At 36.4% G+C, this 17,429-nt stretch overlaps 1 protein-coding gene and 2 non-coding genes across 3 annotated transcripts in view; all 3 read left to right on the forward strand.

Moving 5' to 3' along the window:
• Positions 1 to 17,429, forward strand: part of UBAP2 (ubiquitin associated protein 2) — a 126,945-nt gene that overhangs the window by 86,515 nt on the left and 23,001 nt on the right. Inside the window, 6 exon segments of the mRNA XM_036739113.1 lie at positions 2,232 to 2,421; positions 5,737 to 5,947; positions 7,318 to 7,589; positions 8,140 to 8,309; positions 10,740 to 10,950; positions 16,001 to 16,040. Of these exon segments, the coding sequence (XP_036595008.1) occupies positions 2,232 to 2,421; positions 5,737 to 5,947; positions 7,318 to 7,589; positions 8,140 to 8,309; positions 10,740 to 10,950; positions 16,001 to 16,040 (1,094 nt within the window).
• Positions 458 to 537, forward strand: LOC118835122. The gene has a single exon (XR_005009464.1). It is a non-coding gene; the product is annotated as a small nucleolar RNA SNORD121A (small nucleolar RNA).
• On the forward strand, positions 2,548 to 2,629 carry LOC118835121. Its single transcript, XR_005009463.1, has one exon. It is a non-coding gene; the product is annotated as a small nucleolar RNA SNORD121A (small nucleolar RNA).

A 17,429-nucleotide genomic window follows, 5' to 3' on the forward strand; every position in this document is an offset into this window, starting at 1 on the left:
TAATACTAAAAGCCTCCACAAACTAAAAAAAGCAGTTAGTGGGAGAGGTGTGGTAGTTGGTGCATGTTAACAAATTAGAAATGAAGCATTCAAAGAAATCATTTAAAAGATTTTTACTCGATTCCTTGGTACTGAGGAAAATCTAAAAAATTAATTTTAAGGCCATTTTTAAAAAGTATTAAATATTTTTCCATGCAGTAGATTTAAAGTTCTGAAAACAATACCTAGAACTATTTTGTTGTATATATTTTTGAAAGTACTACTTGAGAATTTTGAACGTGTGTAATACTTTTTTCATGTTTATTAATTGTAGGTGTGAAAACAAATTTCTTGTCATTTAAGGTGATAGCAAAACTTCTTTAGTTTATGAGATTGTCTTTTTTTTCTGAAACACAAATTATTTTCAAGAAGTATGTTCATTGACCAAATTTTGGAGGGGATGGGGCAGTACTGAAAAGTCCAAAAAACAATGATGTATTCTTTTCCAAGCACATATCTGACCAATCCATGTGGAAAATGTTTCTGAGTTTTTTGGACCTAAGAAATATTATAAATATTATTAGTTTTATAGGTGAGGTATTCTACCCATGCTATTTATCACACAACTTTGAAGTATAATTAAAACAAACAACTAGATTATCTTATAGTCTAAAATTCTAGGCTTAGCTTTAATTTATGTTCTGGTCAAATAAGTATTTTAAAGAAAGACTTCTGCTTGAAAGAAGAGGAATTGCGGAGGCCTCAGGCTTGTTCATACAAGTGAAAATTGGTAGCAGAAACTGGGGGTATTTGTCCTATAGAAGAAGACTTGGGTGGGGATAACATTGGAAGGGCCCTTCTTTTGGAAAAGGGAATTAGATTTGTTCAGCTTAGAGTAGAATGAAAATCTAAGAATAGCGGGTGAAGGAGGCAAATTTAGGCTTGAGTTAAGAGGATGAAAAGTGTTTCTTGAAAATGAGACTGCCCTAAAGCAGAATGGGCTGCCTCAAGTGGCAATAGGTAGGTTCTCTCCCACTGGAGGTCTTCGGACAAAGACTGTGTAAACAGTGGTCAGATTTTGTTTTTTTAGATTAATTTATTTTTAGTTTTCAACATTGACTTTTATAAGATTTTGAGTTCTAAATTTTTTACCCTCCCCAAGGTAGCATGCAATCTGATATAGGCTATACATGTACAATCATATTAAACATATTTCCATATTAGTCATGTTGTGAAAGAAGAATCAGAACAAAAAGGGAAAACCACAAGAAAGAAACAAGCAAAAAAAGAGAAAATAGTATATTTCAGTATGCATTCAGATTCCATAATTCTTCATCTGGATGTGGATAGCATTTTCTGTCTTTTGGAGTTGTCTTAGATACTTGCATTACTGAGAAGAGCTAAGTCTATCAAAGTTGGTCGTCACACTATGTTGCTGTTACTGTGTTACAATGTTCTTCTCCTAGTTCTGCTCACCTCACTCAGCATCAGTTCATGTAGGTCTTTCCCAGTTACTTTTTTTTTTTTGGAGGGAGGAAAGCAGGACAATTGGGGTCAAGTGACTTGCCCAAGTCACACAGGTAGTAAGTATGTCAAGTATCTGAGGCTGGATTTGAACTCAGGACCTCCTGACTCCAGGGTGGGTGCCCTGCTCACTGCACTACGGTAGCTAGCTGCACCCCTAGTTATTTTTTTAAAGGAATTTCTTGTTCAGGTTTTGACTTCTGAAATCCCCTCTGATCCCAAGATTAAATTCTGTTAAGTAACAACCTGATAAACACAGTCCTTCCTTGAACCAAGGGAAAAAAAAGCCAGCATAAATGTTTATTAACTAAATAAAATTCAGTATCTATATCTGCAAGTCCAGATTAGTCAATTTGCCTCTCACATTCCCAACTTTATAAGGTAGTAAATGATCTCAGATATAGCAACAATGAAGTGAAATAGGTTTTCAGAAATAATTACTCCCAGATTTTCTGGGTAGATGCATTCAATTTTACTGCTTTTCCTCCCAACTCTTTACAACCCTTCTTGAATTTGAATTTCTGTGCATTTGTTTTTTCTGGCGTATATATCACCCCTCCTTTTTTATTTTGTCTTATTTTTTTTGCTTCCTTGTTTCCCAAAGGTTAAATATAGCTCCTTTGCTTATAGATTTTTTCATGTGCACAATTTTCTTGTTATTTTGCTTCTCAATACACTTTCTGCTAAGATAAACATTTGACTTGGATATTGTCTTTTTGTCTGCTTAGCATTGACTTGGTAGCCTTGCTCCAGAAGCCTTCTACTTCTACCCAAGTCCCAGAGGTCAACTCATTTGAACCTCCTCAACAGCAAGGCTTTGGTCAAGCCCTGGTCTTCACAAATTCTCAACACAATACTCAGATGGCATCAGGAACTAGCAACTCGAGTACTGTCAACTCTTATTCTCCCCAGAGCCTGGTAACTGATTTTTATTTCAATATGGAATTTCAAGGAATGTATATAACATTTTATACTACAATCATCCATATTCTGGAGCTCATTCAGAGCCTTGCCAGTCATATTTAGAAAACAGGTTTTTTTATAGTCCAGGAAACAGTGATGTGATAGTTTCCAAGCACATATCTGATTATTGTATGTTGAAATCCTATCTCTGAGTTTTCTGGATTAATGAGAAGATATATTTTAAGAAAATAGTTTCATTGTCTTAGAACACTTATTAAAGTTCCAAGTATTGTTGATGAAATTTAAATAAAGATTTTTGTGGAGTCTCTGTTATTATGAATTAGAGCCATGCCCACCTCCAGTCTCCAAATGCTGTATTGTTTTTATTTTCCATGTTAACTAAAAATAGACACATATGATACTCCTTTTGGCATGCCAGAACACCACAACAGGAACTGTTTCTGTGGTGGTAGTTAGCTAGGTGTTAAACAATAATACTAAAAGTTTGCCAAAGATAGAATTTCATATTTTAGAAATAAAGATTTAAATGTCTATAGTGTGTAGAACACATCGAAAAGCGTAAGCAAAAAGGAATGCAGCAGGATTTTTTGTTTGGTCATGGAAAGAACATTTGCTGAAGTCACTGGACCTAGTTTCCAATCTCAGTCCTGCTAACTAACGAGCATTGTGATCTTGGGATAAGACTTTTTGTCGTTTTGTGCTTTAAGTTTCTCATCTGGACAATGAACAGATTTATCCAGTTTAAATCTATAATCCTGTACAACTGCCATTTTGAAATATTTCCAATCCTAGCCAGTTTGATGTGTCCTAAGTGTAACTTTTTTAGTTATCAAATACCAGCTTTATAAATGCTCTTTTATGTAATAAGAGCCATTTGCAGATTTAGTAACTGAACATGCAGACTTTTATACAGACTATTTTGTCTTACCCTTTTTTATAAGTCATCTTTTCCTGATTTGGAACTGCTGGTGTCATAGAACTGATATATGTGATGATGGCATTGCTTTTGGTAGAATGGGGTAAGGCATGGTGCTGTCTGTTTTCAGGTCTGACACCATTAGAATACCATGCAGTGTTTGTCTCTCTGTTAGTTATTTTACTTTCTTCCTGCATTCAGGTGTTAGAAAATGAAAACATATATGATTGTAATGCTAAATGAGTGAGAAATCATGTAGTTCCTTAATTAGTACATTCACCTTTAGTTTTGTTACATTACCTTAAAGCCCATATTCAATCAACCTAATGGCCCCAGGAATTGAAAGAGAGATCTATGGGAGCAGCATTGTGCTCAACCTTATATAATGTAACTCCCCAACCCCCCCCCCCCCCCCGGGACAGAGTTAGGGAGACCAAGCTTACACATGTGAAATAATGTGAGGACAAAATAATAGTTATTTAAGTGCTACTTTTGCATTACTGATGATAGATATAAAATGAGTTGGAGATTGTCTAGGGTTGCTGTTATCTAGGACTCTTTTCTCAGATTAATAGGGACTTGAGTTAAACAGTGCAAAAAGAGGGGTTAGCATGTGGATAAGAACTGACATTTATATGATACTTCTGAGTTGGCAAAGTTGTGTGTGTGTGTGTGTGTGTATGTATGTGCGTGTGCATGCGCACATGTGTGTCTTTTTTTGGTCTCTATGGAAATCCTGTGAGGCATGTGTTATTTTCCCCATTTTTTAGATAAGGAAAACGAGGTCCTGAGATGAAGTGACTTGCCTTATGGTCACACAGAAAAGTGCAGGATTTGAACCCAGATCTTCAGTTCCAAGTTCAGCACTTTACTAAGCCATGCTAGGAGAAGTAAGGAGAGGTCAGCATAAATACTGGTTTAGAAACAATTAAATTTGGGGTTGGGATCGTTAGGGAATAGGTATGTATTGTCTGACTAAGTTTTTTCTTAATAAGAAAACCTTATTTCAATAGAGGTGTCATCTGTACTATCATCCAGCCACTAACTACTTTATCATTTATGTACTGCCAAGTTTGAAACTTCTCCAGAACAAGTGCCACATTTCCTGTTTTTATGACTTACTCTGTTTAAGAATTTGAATTGTCTTTTTTTATCAGATTACTGTATAAATTTGAAGGCTTTTAAATTGGGATCTATCATGTTGCCCTATTTTTTGTTCAGGTAATATTTGATTAGAAGACCTACGTCAGTTGTGCCTGGGAATGATCTGGATAAGTGAAACCTCAGTGTCTGGAATTACTTAGACCATTTCTTCCCCGTTCTCTTTTCCATCTTAACTAGTCCTCTATTCTGCTTTTAGTTGCTGTCCAGATCAGTTTAGCTTAAACTCTCAGGAACCTGAAGAAAAGCAAAAGGCATTTGGGTGTACAAGTTTGCTAGAGTACTGCCTTTATGCATAATTTGGGTCATGCGTAATTAAGTATCTTGAGCACAATTTTTAAAATAGCATTCAATGATTATAGATTTCTTAGAACAAACAGGTAAAACAGTAAATAATTGCTGTAGTCCAATGAGATTTACTTAAGAAAAGTACATAAGTTATAATGCTATTGGATATCTTTGAGTTCTAGTTACAGAGAGTTTGTGTGTCTCTATAAACCTAGCAGTATTTGGTTTAGAACACATCCACCTAATAATATTACTTGAGTCACTTAGTCATATTGTCTGCTTTGATTTAGTTTACTGTTATGTTTCCGGGCCCCCTTTTGAAAACTCTTCCATTAGTGTGGCATTGTTGTGTGATGTTCTCTTTCTTTTTTCTTTTTTTTTGGAGGTGGGGAGGCAGGGCAATTGAGGTTAAGTGACTTGCCCAAGGTCACACGGCTAGTACGTGTGTCGAGTGTCTGAAGTCAGATTTGAACCCAGGTCCTCCTAACTCCAGGGCGGGTGCTCTCCTCACTGCCCCACCTAGCTGCCCTGTGTGATGTTCTATTAAAATGGCTAACATCATTTTTAGATGATGATATGCTTCATTGCTTGTATAAAGTATATCTCAAATACTACATTTGTGGTGCTTAGTCATGAAGTTTTTCAAAAGTGACATTTTTACTGTCAAATTTTACAGTCACTCTTCTTGTCATACCCTTTAAATTACTTATGAAATATATAACACTTTTCTTTTAATATTAGAATTTGCCAGATAAAGAGAGTTTTAGTTATTTGTCACACTTTATTAGAATATCCAGAGTATGGATTTTTCTTCAAGCAGGTTTCAAAAATAGTGAAGAATTGAATTTCAGGTTTTGAAATATTGATGAAAACTTGTCTATTTCACATCTCACATGGAAATTCTTCCTTCTTGAGAAAGTCCTTTTTTTCCCCCCTCTATACAGTCTTCAGTTCTTGGTTCTGGGTTTGGAGAGCTTGGGTCCTCAAAGATGGCAAACCCTACTGGTTCCCAGATCTTGGACCAATTGAAATCTCCAAGTTTGGGTCAGTTCAGCACGCAGAGTTCACAACAAAACAGCACTAGTCCTCCTACAACCACTTCAACTTGGGATCTTAAACCCCCAGTTCCCCCGTCCTCTATAATGAATCAGTTTGGTAAGTGCATGAATTTTCTATTACAGATAATCAGTTCAACCCCTGTCTTACTTTCAGTGGGGAAAAGCATGATTCTTATCATTGGTTGAATTACATTTAATCACACAAATACTATGGAAATAATATTACATAGCAAATACAACCACAGAATTTTATGCTAAATTAAAGGGAATACAGTTTTTGTTAGAACTTTGAAAAATAATTATATTGGCAAAATATCCTTTTTTAAAATTTTTGGCTAAGGAGAGAAAGGCCTTATTTATTATTGTAGCTATGGTATACATAAATATGTGTGTGGAGATATGTATTCTATAACAAGGAATAACAATTCATTTATATTCCCCCCAGCATGAGGAAGGATTACATTATAGTTTAAAAATTTTAAGCAAACACATCCTTTTACATATAGGAAGAAAGGTCAGAGGATACAATATACTAGTGATTATGAAATGAACAGCAATAGTTACAGTGTCAGTCCCTACAATAACCCATTGGTATCTCAAACTCAGCATGTTCATAATTTTGGCAGTGTTCTAAGCTCTGGGCTATGGCTACTTATAAAAAATGTCATTCAGATAGCTCATTTTGATGTTTTGGATTGTACATTGTAGGAAAGATAGGAGAAACAGTGATTTGAAGAGCTTAATACTATTCTTCTTGAACTTTTTTTTTTTTTTTTGCCTTGCTTTTAAATTTAGTAACTGAAAGTGATCTGAGATTCTGCTTCACAACTGGCAAATTTAAACTAGTTCCTCCTCTGGTTTCCAGGTGTTCTCATGCTTTCTGTAAATTGAATCATGTTCTTTCTGTATCTAGGTAGCATGTAAAGTGTACTATGTGTTAAAAGTTTTGTTTAAATTTCAAACACTGGCATCATAGGGAGTGCCATCAAAACATCAAAGTGGTCTTAAATAATTTTACTGAAGACTGTAGTGTTTTTATTTCTATAACCAAGTTGGTGGTACCAGCACCACTCATTGAATTTAACCTAAATTTTGTGGCTATTTAAGATTTTCACTTACATAGCTATAGTTTGAGGTATCTCTCTTCACACAAGTCTTCAAATATTCTTTTGAAGTGATCAAGTATTCTTTAACATGGACCTTTCCCTACCATATATGGAGGAAAACTTTGCCATGGAAGTGCATGTTATAGTCATGTCATTTATGTGAAAATTAGGTAGACAAATATAAAATCATAAATTAACTACTGCGTTGACTGGATTAGAAGGTGGGGTGGAATAATTTTTTTTTCCATTATCTTAATTACACATGATAGTGACAGAACAGATAGCACAAACAAATGAGCACCTTTTGAGTAACTGAATAATGATTACATGCTGGCCTTTTTTCTTTCTGGGTATTTGATAGACTTCAAATCTCAGCCTGAGCCATCCCCAGTTCTGAGCCAGTTGAGCCAGCGACAGCAACACCAGACCCAGCCCATCCCCGTTCCTCCCCCTGGGATGGAGAACTTCTCCTCTCAGGTAAAACTCCGAGAAAACTCTAGAGACAATGCCACAGCTGTGAACAAAATGCTGCAGCTCCCCAGCATGTCTACAGAAAACCAAACGGTGTCTGCCCAGCAAACTCAGCCGAAACAGATCAAACCCCCAAAACGGAGAGTACCGCCATCTTCTAAGGTGAGTAGCCTAACCATAAGTTATGTTTACCAAAGGGAAACTTTAAAATGGGAAAAAAAAATTGAAAATTGAACATTTCTTTATAAATTGTTTATTTAAGTATTTTTTACATACATCATATTGTACCATGTAAAAATACATTTATTTTCAGTTGGACTAATAACATAGAGGAAAGGTAAAAATGAAAGATGGCGGCTTCTAAATACTAGAGACTTTTTACATAAGTAAGGAGCTAGCCTAGCATCTGTTTAGTTACCCTCCTTACCTATTGGTTGAAGTGGATTCATTTATATTATCCATAGGAAATAGTTCCTTTCTGAGAACTTCAATGCAAAGTTATGTGCAGCCAAAGGAAGGCAGTGGTGTCACTGACAGTCCCCATACTGTGTATTTGTCTTCCCTCTCCCTGGCCCCATTTCCCCCTTTCATGCCTTAGGTTCCTCTTCAACATCTAGTGACATTTAAGGATTCTTGCTATTCAGGAAAGCTTCTTGAGACTAAAAAATATGCTGAGCTCTGAATGTGAAAAACATATGTTTTCCCCCTACAGATCCCTGCATCTGCAGTGGAAATGCCAGGATCAGCAGATGTTACAGGGTTAAATGTTCAGTTTGGAGCTCTGGAATTTGGATCAGAACCTTCTCTCCCTGAATTTGGATCAGCATTGAGCAATGAAAATAGCAATCAGGCCCAAATCAGCTTGTATCCAAAACCTGTAAGGTATACAATTGCTCTTTTCTATGTTTCAGGCTGTTGAGTGTTGTTTTCAGTTTCTATAAGGTACAAGCACAGTTGAGTCAGAACGGCTCATGGAAAGGAGACAGTTTTGTGAATTGGGAGTTGAAGGAGTTGCCTCTTGACAATGGGACTTTGAGAGTAAGCAGGCTTGTTTGGCTGCTATATGAAAGAAAACAGATTCTTGGGAGGGAAGAGGAGTAAAATTAAAGTTTCGTTGTGCTCAGTAGTATCTCCTACCTCCCCACAATTTCTTTAACCAGCCTTTTCTTAGGTATATGTTTTAATAGCTTTTTTTTTTACAACCACAAAATTCCTCTGATTAAATATATATATGAGATCAAATCAAAGTGAAGAAGGAATGCTTGCTTTTTTTTTCTCAAGATATGCTTGCTTTGGAATGGAAACATGAACAGTTTAGCGAAGTCTGCTTACTGGATTCATGCATCTTATTTCCAGAGAACATGAAGAAATATGTGTTTTGTGACAACAGTCATGTAGAAGGTAGAAATGATGCATCTTACAGAATGAATTCCATATAAGGATGGTGGAAAGTTAGGGTCCTCAAAAAGATATAATTTAACCCTTCAACAACTCATCAAAGATGAGATGGTTATTTTTCCATTGAGGATAGGAGAAGAGAAATGAGTTCCATTTTAGCAGGGCAGTAGTCGGTAAGGGGACACATATTTGTGTGTATTTATTTGTACTCTGTCTTTGGGAGACATTTGTTATAGAAATCTTATCAAAATGATGGGGAGGAAAAGACACTCTGTTTTTCATTCTCACAACATGCCCTCTGTATTTTAGAACCATCTCCTATGAGTTTTTCATGCAGAAGTTCACTAGGTGGTTATTAGTTACGCTAAAGTCAGAACTAAACATCTATGCTATTCATTATTATGCCTTTGGTTACTAAATGAAGGTAAAAGCAACTCGGGTAGTATTAGAGTGAAGAAAGGGAGTTTTCTAAAGGGGATTGCATTTTTAGGGAATACAAGTTAAAGAAGAGCCACTCTTTTTTTAAACCAGTCCTTTGATTTCATTGGTGTAAGGAACTCCTTGTGTGGTAACTTCCCTCCATCAATCAGATCAGCATCTGCTCTGCAATTTTTTGCTCAGAGGTTAAATGACCTGCCTGGGGTTGTCCAGCTACAATGTATAAAAGGTGGGACTTCCAGCCTTGTCTTCCTGATTTTAATAATTGCTCTCTGTCCATCGTGCCATATTTCCTCCATAATTTTACACTCCACAATTAGAAAAATGAACATATGTGTGGTGAAGATCCAAGAGGAATTGGAGGAAACAAAAGAAAACTTGCAAGGTAGCACAAATGTTGGTGACAAACAGTGACAGTGATGATATATCACTAGAGAAGCAAGTAAGAGTATCTATGAGAGAAAAAAGTCAGCTCAGAGTGAACAAAATCTTTTCTTAGCACATTTTAGCTTTTTATCATACTCTAGAACACTTGGTATGATGTGAGACTGATGGGACCAATGTGTTAGCACCCTGGTGTAAGAACCAAATACAGAGGATACAGTAGATCTTATCTCGCCATCAGTTTAACCAGCAGCAGTGTATTCAAGCTTTGGAAAAGTACTGCTGAATTTAACCTTTTCGTTTTTGCTATATTCCCATAGTTCAGTGCCACATTGGCTTTAGGGTTTTTCCCTCCTCTGTTAAGAGTTTTATTTGAGCCTTTTTGAAGATTTCAATATTGAATCATAATTTTGAGTCTCTCTTGTCTCTTGAAAATAAAAACACTTAAAGTCATGTAGTCTAACCACCTACCTCATAAAGGAAGGCCTTCTATGTTATCCCTGACAGTTGATCATACATTTACAACTTGATCAATTGGCAGTAATGGGGGAGCTCAGTACCTTAATATGCAGGGCTGAGGGAGGGATATGACTGATTTGTCAAGTCTCTATTTTATTGGACTATTTTTAAAAATAATTATATTTGGTATGTGTTTAGTACTTTTTAAATTAATACCCACCCTATTCCCCAGGTGACAGAGATCAAAGTTAGCTTATGCCTTCTTTCTAACTGGGAAACTAGAACAGGATTATTAAAAAACTTGCTCAAGGATATACAATGAGAAGAAAAACTTAAATCCATCTAGATTCTACCTCATTAGGAGATCACTAAGTCATTATAACTTCTTAATCAGATTAAAATCTAGTTGCCTTTCCCCACCCCCAAGAACTGAAAAATATTTGAGGTAAAATGGCTTTGGAGAGAACCATGATAATTTATCTGTATTTAAATGTAATATTGTAGGTAAGCACACTATTTATTTGATTTTAGAATATGGCTAACCAGTTAAAGTAGTAAGGTGGTGGTATTTCATGAAGGAATCTGAAGTGACATTTATTTACTGAGATGATAAATAACTTTTACTTTTTCCAGTGATCCTTTGAATACCTCTTTGCCAATATCCAATACAGTACAGGAGTCGACCTATACAACCTCCGTCATCACCTCTTCCAGTTTGACCAACTCATCTCAGAGCACTAGTCCCGTAACAACATCTTCCTCCTACGACCAGAATTCTGTGCATAGCAGGATAGCATACCAAAGCTCCATGGCTCCATCTGAGACGACTTCTATTGCTGTCACAGTAAGTATCTTTTTGGCTTTCTTGGCCCGTTGAACATCTCTACATGCTTGTTACTTAGTCATCTGAAACTCAATCCAAAATGGAACGCCTCTTCTCCCCCTAATATGCCCCTCCTGCAAACTTCTGTATTTTTCGTGAAGGTTCCTACATACTTTCATTTACCTCAGAGTCATCCATGACTCTTCCCTTTCCTCCTTCCCCTTTGATCCACCTCCTTTCAGGTAAGAGGTCTTGCCCATTTTACTTCTATAATATCTCTTACATCTGCCTCCTCCTTTCCATTCACTTAGCCATCACCCTTATTCGGGACTCTCACTTGAACTACTATAGTACCTTCCTAATTAGACTCCATGCTTTTACTCCCTCCCCTTACCCTCTCTAATCCGTCTTCTAAATAACTATCATGTTCCTAAAACATGTGCGTGTGTGTGTGTGTGTGTGTGTGTGTGTGTGTGTGTGTGTGTGTGAAAATTATATACGGTGAAGGAGGGAGAGTGAGCGTGGCTGTAGCCTACCATTCCAGATTTATTTGTTTACATGCTATATCTCAAAAAAAATATAAGGTCTTGGATGTTAGAGATGTTTTTTGTTTTTATCTTTGTATCCCTATGCCTTATATATGTGATAGATGTTTTAATAAATGTTTATGTAATTGAATTATAGTTTTATAATTTTATGTATGAATTTGGGCCTCTTTTTTCCCCTAACATGTTATGCAGATATTCTTTTCTGTCTATGGACTTTGGGGTTTATTGATACCATGTTTCTTTACTTGTGCTTAGATTGCATGATTGGGCCTTTGTTGGTGAGGCCCTTATTGGGAATATAGGCACCCACTTGACATGAGTTGACTCGGTTCTCTGTTTTTGTACTCTGCAAATCTACCTTGACTTGTCCTTTCCACCTGTGCTTTTGATTTCAATCCCCTCCAGTCTCCTTCTGTCAATTATCCCCTCTCTATTCATGCTTCTCCAAACATTCCCACACTTTTCCTTAGCCTAAAATATGTTTAGGTCTACCAGGTCATGAAAAAAAGAGTTCTTTAAGATTCATTTATATTGTATATACATGGTGATACTCTCTCGTTACCTGCTCACTCCTTGGCATTCTGTATTTCCTCTCACATTTAACCTGATCTCTCCTAAGTCAAAGACCTTGTAATTACCAAATCTAATGACATTTTTGGTGTTCTTTTTCTCCTTGATATTTTTGCAGCATTGGGCACTCTTCAACTTACTATTTTAATATTCTCTCACCTTTTGGTTTTTGTAACACCGTCCTCTCAGAAAGATTCTACTTACCTCTTTTGCTGCTTTTCTCCTTTACTAGTGTCTTACTTCTCTTCCTAATCCCTACTTCTGGATATCCTTCAAGGCGCTGTCCTCTACCATCTTGTTTTTCTTTGCATTCCTTCCTATGGCAATCTCATTTCTAGCCATGGCTTCAATTTTCAGTTCTTTTCCAGTGGGTCAGTCTTTTCATTTCTAGTCTCAACCTTTCCCTTAAACAGTGTTCCTGTGTCTTAAGCTGTCTTCTCCACATATCTATATATCCTGCTGGCATTTCAAACTCATGTTTATCCAGAGTTGAACTTATCACATTATCCAAACCTGTTTCTCTTCCTAGTATCCCTGTTTTTGTTGGTGGTTTTCCGTCTCCATAACTCCCTATAACTATTCAATTTCTACATTCTGTCAGCCCTAAATTATATATATGCTTCCCATCTTTTCCTCTAGTTTAGACTTTCATGGCTGATTTCCTATAATGACCTCCTACCTGGTATTCCTTCCTTCCTCTAGTCTCTTCCCTTTTATAATATTTTCCTCCTGTGCCCACTTAATCTTTCTAATGTATCATTCTGATTATGGCTGCCCCTTGACTCAAAAACCTTTAATCACTCCCCATTGCTCACCAAATAAATTATGAACTCCTTATTCTGAAATTCAAGAACCCTCTCCGACTCCATTATCTAACTCTAACTGACCTTAGTTCTCTCTGTGTGTATTTGATTTGTTTTGTGCTTCACCTAAATTAAACTGTTTTTTACTTCCTCTATTCCCTTTCTTATAGTAATACCTCCAGTAAATGAAATCTACCTCTTCTATCCTTCATTTTCACGAGTTGAAACCCTTACCTACCTTTAAGGTTCACATCTGATATTGACATCCTCCCTTAAGCCTTCTCTGGTATACTATGCTGCTGCAAATAATTTTTTCTCCAAACTCCTCATAGAATTTTATTTAGGTGTACACTTTTGACTTAGGTACATCTCTTTTACCTTGTCATTTGAGCCATTAGATGGTAAATGGCTTGAGGGCAGAAATGATATCCTGTTTCATCTGTGTATTTCCTTAATACATTGCACATAGTCTTCCTGGCATTCCCTAGCTTAAACATACAAGTTTAATGGTTTTCAAACTATTAATAGCACCATATAATATAAAGTTGATGGTTGAATTTTATTATGAATTGAAAAGTATTAAAACAATACCTTAGTGAGAAAAGATTAGTAAATAATAGTTGTATGGGTTTATTTGCCATTACATCTTTGAAACACAGTTTTAAGAAATCTGGTGGTATATACTGAGAATGACCATAAGCTCCTTTTTTTTTCCCCCTCTAAGATAGGAATTCCTTTTGTCCTTTGGTCTGTCTTCTCCCATCAATTCTTCTTTGTACCTCTAAGCTTTTTTTTTTTTTTTTTTTTTTGAGATAAGCAGAAACTCAGACCAAAGTACCACCTGGATCAAGTGTTCCTCTGATGTATAGATATCCTTTTGGTCCCGAGAGTCCCCCATAAACATTTTAAAACAATTTTTTCCAAAGTCAAGGACGGTGACTTTGAGATTTCCTTCAAATGTCTAGTAGAGAATAAAATTAAATATGACTGCAATCCTATGCCTAACAAATGTTTAAATTGAATTGGTTGCTTATCCGAGGAGAGATACTCACTGTTTACTAGTTATACTTCTAATGGATCTCAGGTTACCATGGAAGCAGCTGCTACCAGGTTTGTTTTTTTTTTTCTAGAGGAGAGTTTGTTTTCATGACTTGTGGTATTAAATATAAGTGATTTGCTTTGCTCCTGTGTGACACTGAGCAATCTATCCCTTTCAGAAAGAGGAATACAGTATAGTTAAGATAGTTCCTATCCTCCTGGAGTTTATCATGTACGAGTGGGGTTAAGACATTCAGAAAGTGTACAATGCTTACCTTCCATTAGACTGCTAGCACCTTGTGGGCAGGGACTGATTTTTGCCCTTTTTTTATATCCATAGTTCCTGGCACATAGTAGGCATTTAAAAAATGCTTATTGGGAGCAGCTAGGTGGTACAGTGAGTAGAGCACCGGCCCTGGAGTCAGGAGGACCTGAGTTCAAACTCGGCCTCAGACACTTGACACATGCACTAGCTGTGTGACCTTGGGCAAGTCACTTAACCCCAATTGCCCTGCGTTCTCCCTTCCAAAAACAAAAATAAATAAATAAATGAATGAATGAATGAATGGAAGGTTGTTCTTTGGGGCAGCTAGGTGGCGCAGTGAGTAGAGCACTGGCCCTTGAGTCAGGAGGACCTGAGTTCAAATCCAGCCTCAGACACTTGACACATGTACTAGCTGTGTGACCTTGGGCAAGTCACTTAACCTCAATTGCCCTGCCCCCCCCCCCCCAAAATGCTTATCGACTGACTTTTCTAAGAGCATGTACCTAACAATAGGAGTCTACATGTCTATTTCTCCATTCTTCTGGAAAATAATCTTTTCTTTCTCCACATTTTTTGTTGTGGGGGAATGAAGAGAACATGAGACTTAGAAGCAAGTTATATAGAAAACAAAGATGAATTAGGGATTCAATTATTGTATTAAAAATAAAATTAAGAATTTTCATCCTTCAGTGTGGGAGAGGGAGGAACTAGCCAAAAGATTATAATTTAGTTTTAAATTTTTCCTGTAATTTTTTTCTTCATCCTTTATTTCCACTTTTTGAAAAAGAAAATGCTTTAGTTAATTATAGTTCAGTATGAGCAATGGAAGTATTGTGACATTTCCCTTTGTAAGATTCTAATTGAGTAAATGAGGTTACCAATTTGTTTAATTGGTTTCTTACTCTAGGACAGAGCTGTCCAAAGTGCAGCCTGTCGTGTGATTTTATGTGGCCTGCCTGTGTTTACTACAGGTGTGAAACTTGACATAAATGCTTTAACTAAAGCATTTGTGTCAATTTCTGTGCTTGTGGACACAGGCTGGCCGCATGGGGGTGCACAGCCAGTGTTTTGGACAGCCGTGCTCTAGGAGATAGTTCCATTTACTTGGAGTAAATAAACTTGTGTGGGGAAGAGAAGGAGTAAGGTATTTTTCTTTCCTTATGATAATATAGCTATTTAGCTTAAGTATCTTTATTGTTGTTTTCAGTTGTATAGTTTCTTTGGAGACTAATTCATTTCTTATCTGTAAGTTGTGATGTTTTGCAATCACAGTCATTACTTTACACATGTCTCTTTTGAACTGGAAACATCTCCCATCTCGATACTCATATATAGCAGCTTTGAGTTTGTTATATTGTTTGTTATATCATATCATGACAACTTTGAGTTTGTTGTATTGCTGATGGCCTTACTCATTGGAATAATTGTGTATTTTGCCATTAATATTCTGACACAGAAGCTTGGAATATACTGTCTGCCTACTTGTTAAATTTCTGTTCTTTGTAGTTAATATGTTCTGTTTTTATTTCCTAGCATTTTGCTCCCTGAGTCTTGCCTGAATCATAAAATAATTTTAGGGTGCCATTTAGTGAATTTTAAAGTGTTATTTAGATTGGTACCTTATAGTCTGCTTTTAGTCTTATGTGATGCAATGTTCATTTTTATATAATCTGTGCTGTTACATTCATTATTATTATCATTCACATTCGAGGCAATTCTGCCCTTTATTCTCCCCTTTTAAATACATAGCTAGATTACGTATTAAATTATTTATTTTTGATGTTCCTTACACTACTCCTGTAGTTTCAAAGCTAATTTTTACTTGTCCTCTTTTCCTCCTGATGCAGAATGGACATGGTGGTGTTCGAACTCAGCAAACTCTAGACAGTAAGTATACAGAATGCTTTTTCTGATACCTTGATTTCCTCAGGACTGTACAGACTGACTTCAGAGCTAATCATTTGATTTATGATATGGAGATCTTGTCACCTATTGGTTATCAAGTAATCCTAGAATGGACCATGTTCTGTAAAACTTTGTGTATCTTTTCTGTGATTCTTTCAGTTGGGAGAGTTTAATTCATCTTGAGGGAGACCCAACTTTTTATATTAGTTGAAAGGTCAAGAAGATGTTTGCCAATTTCTAAAAGATGAGGAAGATAAGGGGCCTTTGGACGCAGTCATTTGGACTTGGCTGTTAATAGTTATCTGATTCAGGGTACTGGGACCAGTGGTCGCCACCTGAAAACAAGAAGGAAATGAGAAATAAGTTTTGATTTCCAGCTACTTTTAACGATTCCTGTGGTCATAAATGATACTGCTATAAGGAATCTAGAAAGCATTGCCAAAGATTTTAAGAAGACTTCAGGAAGAAGCTGAAGAACTTAAAGGATCTGGTAGTATTTGTGTTGTTGTTGCCATTTGAAGGCCACAAGGACTTTGAGAGTAGAAGGGGCAGAATTATGAAGTGAATAGCTAGGGAAAATAGTGTCTCAGAGGAAGATTGGGATTTAAAATCTAGGTACAGTGAGCTTCTGGTTAGGGATGAAGTATAGCAAAGACTTCAGAATTTATTTACCTGAAATCTTGCAAATCTAATGAAAATGACATTTAACTGAAAAGGAGGAAACAGGAAATGACCTAGGTTAGATGCCACAGGCTGTATGCCACCTGGTGTGAGCTCTATTATGGGAAAAGAAATAAAAGAAACACCTGATGTTCCCAGTCATCTAAAATCTTAAGGAAGCCAGTGCTTATAAAACCTATGGCCTTTGAGATCTCTACACAAATGTAGAAAGCCTCTAATAGGAAGGTGCCCATTTGAACCAATGAGGATGAAACTAGTGATTGGAACATTGCTCTGGAAATATAGAACTTATTTTACAGAAATAAGAGAGGGTTTTTTTTAAAGTGTTGTGGGTTTTTTAGCTATGGGTATAAAGGGGAGAATATAGGGCACACCTTCCTTGTATGTTTATGGATAGATATAGACATTTGAGGAATGCAGGATTGGAAGCAAAGCAAACATGAATGGTAGAGAGAAATGGATGGCAAGACAGAAGCAGTATTGTTACCAGTATACTATGAATGCTGCTGCTACTTTTACTACTACTAAGCTAACATTTATTTAGCACAATTTGAAAAGTATTTTACTATTATTTTATCCTCTCAACAACTCTTAGAGGTCGGTACCATTATCATCCCTGTTTTACATATGAGGAAATGGACCTCAGAGGTTGTGTGACTTAATTAACTGGAAAGTGTTAAAAGTCAGGAT

Source organism: Trichosurus vulpecula, chromosome 1, assembly GCF_011100635.1.
Source record: "Trichosurus vulpecula isolate mTriVul1 chromosome 1, mTriVul1.pri, whole genome shotgun sequence".
NCBI classification, from domain to species: Eukaryota; Metazoa; Chordata; class Mammalia; order Diprotodontia; family Phalangeridae; genus Trichosurus; species Trichosurus vulpecula.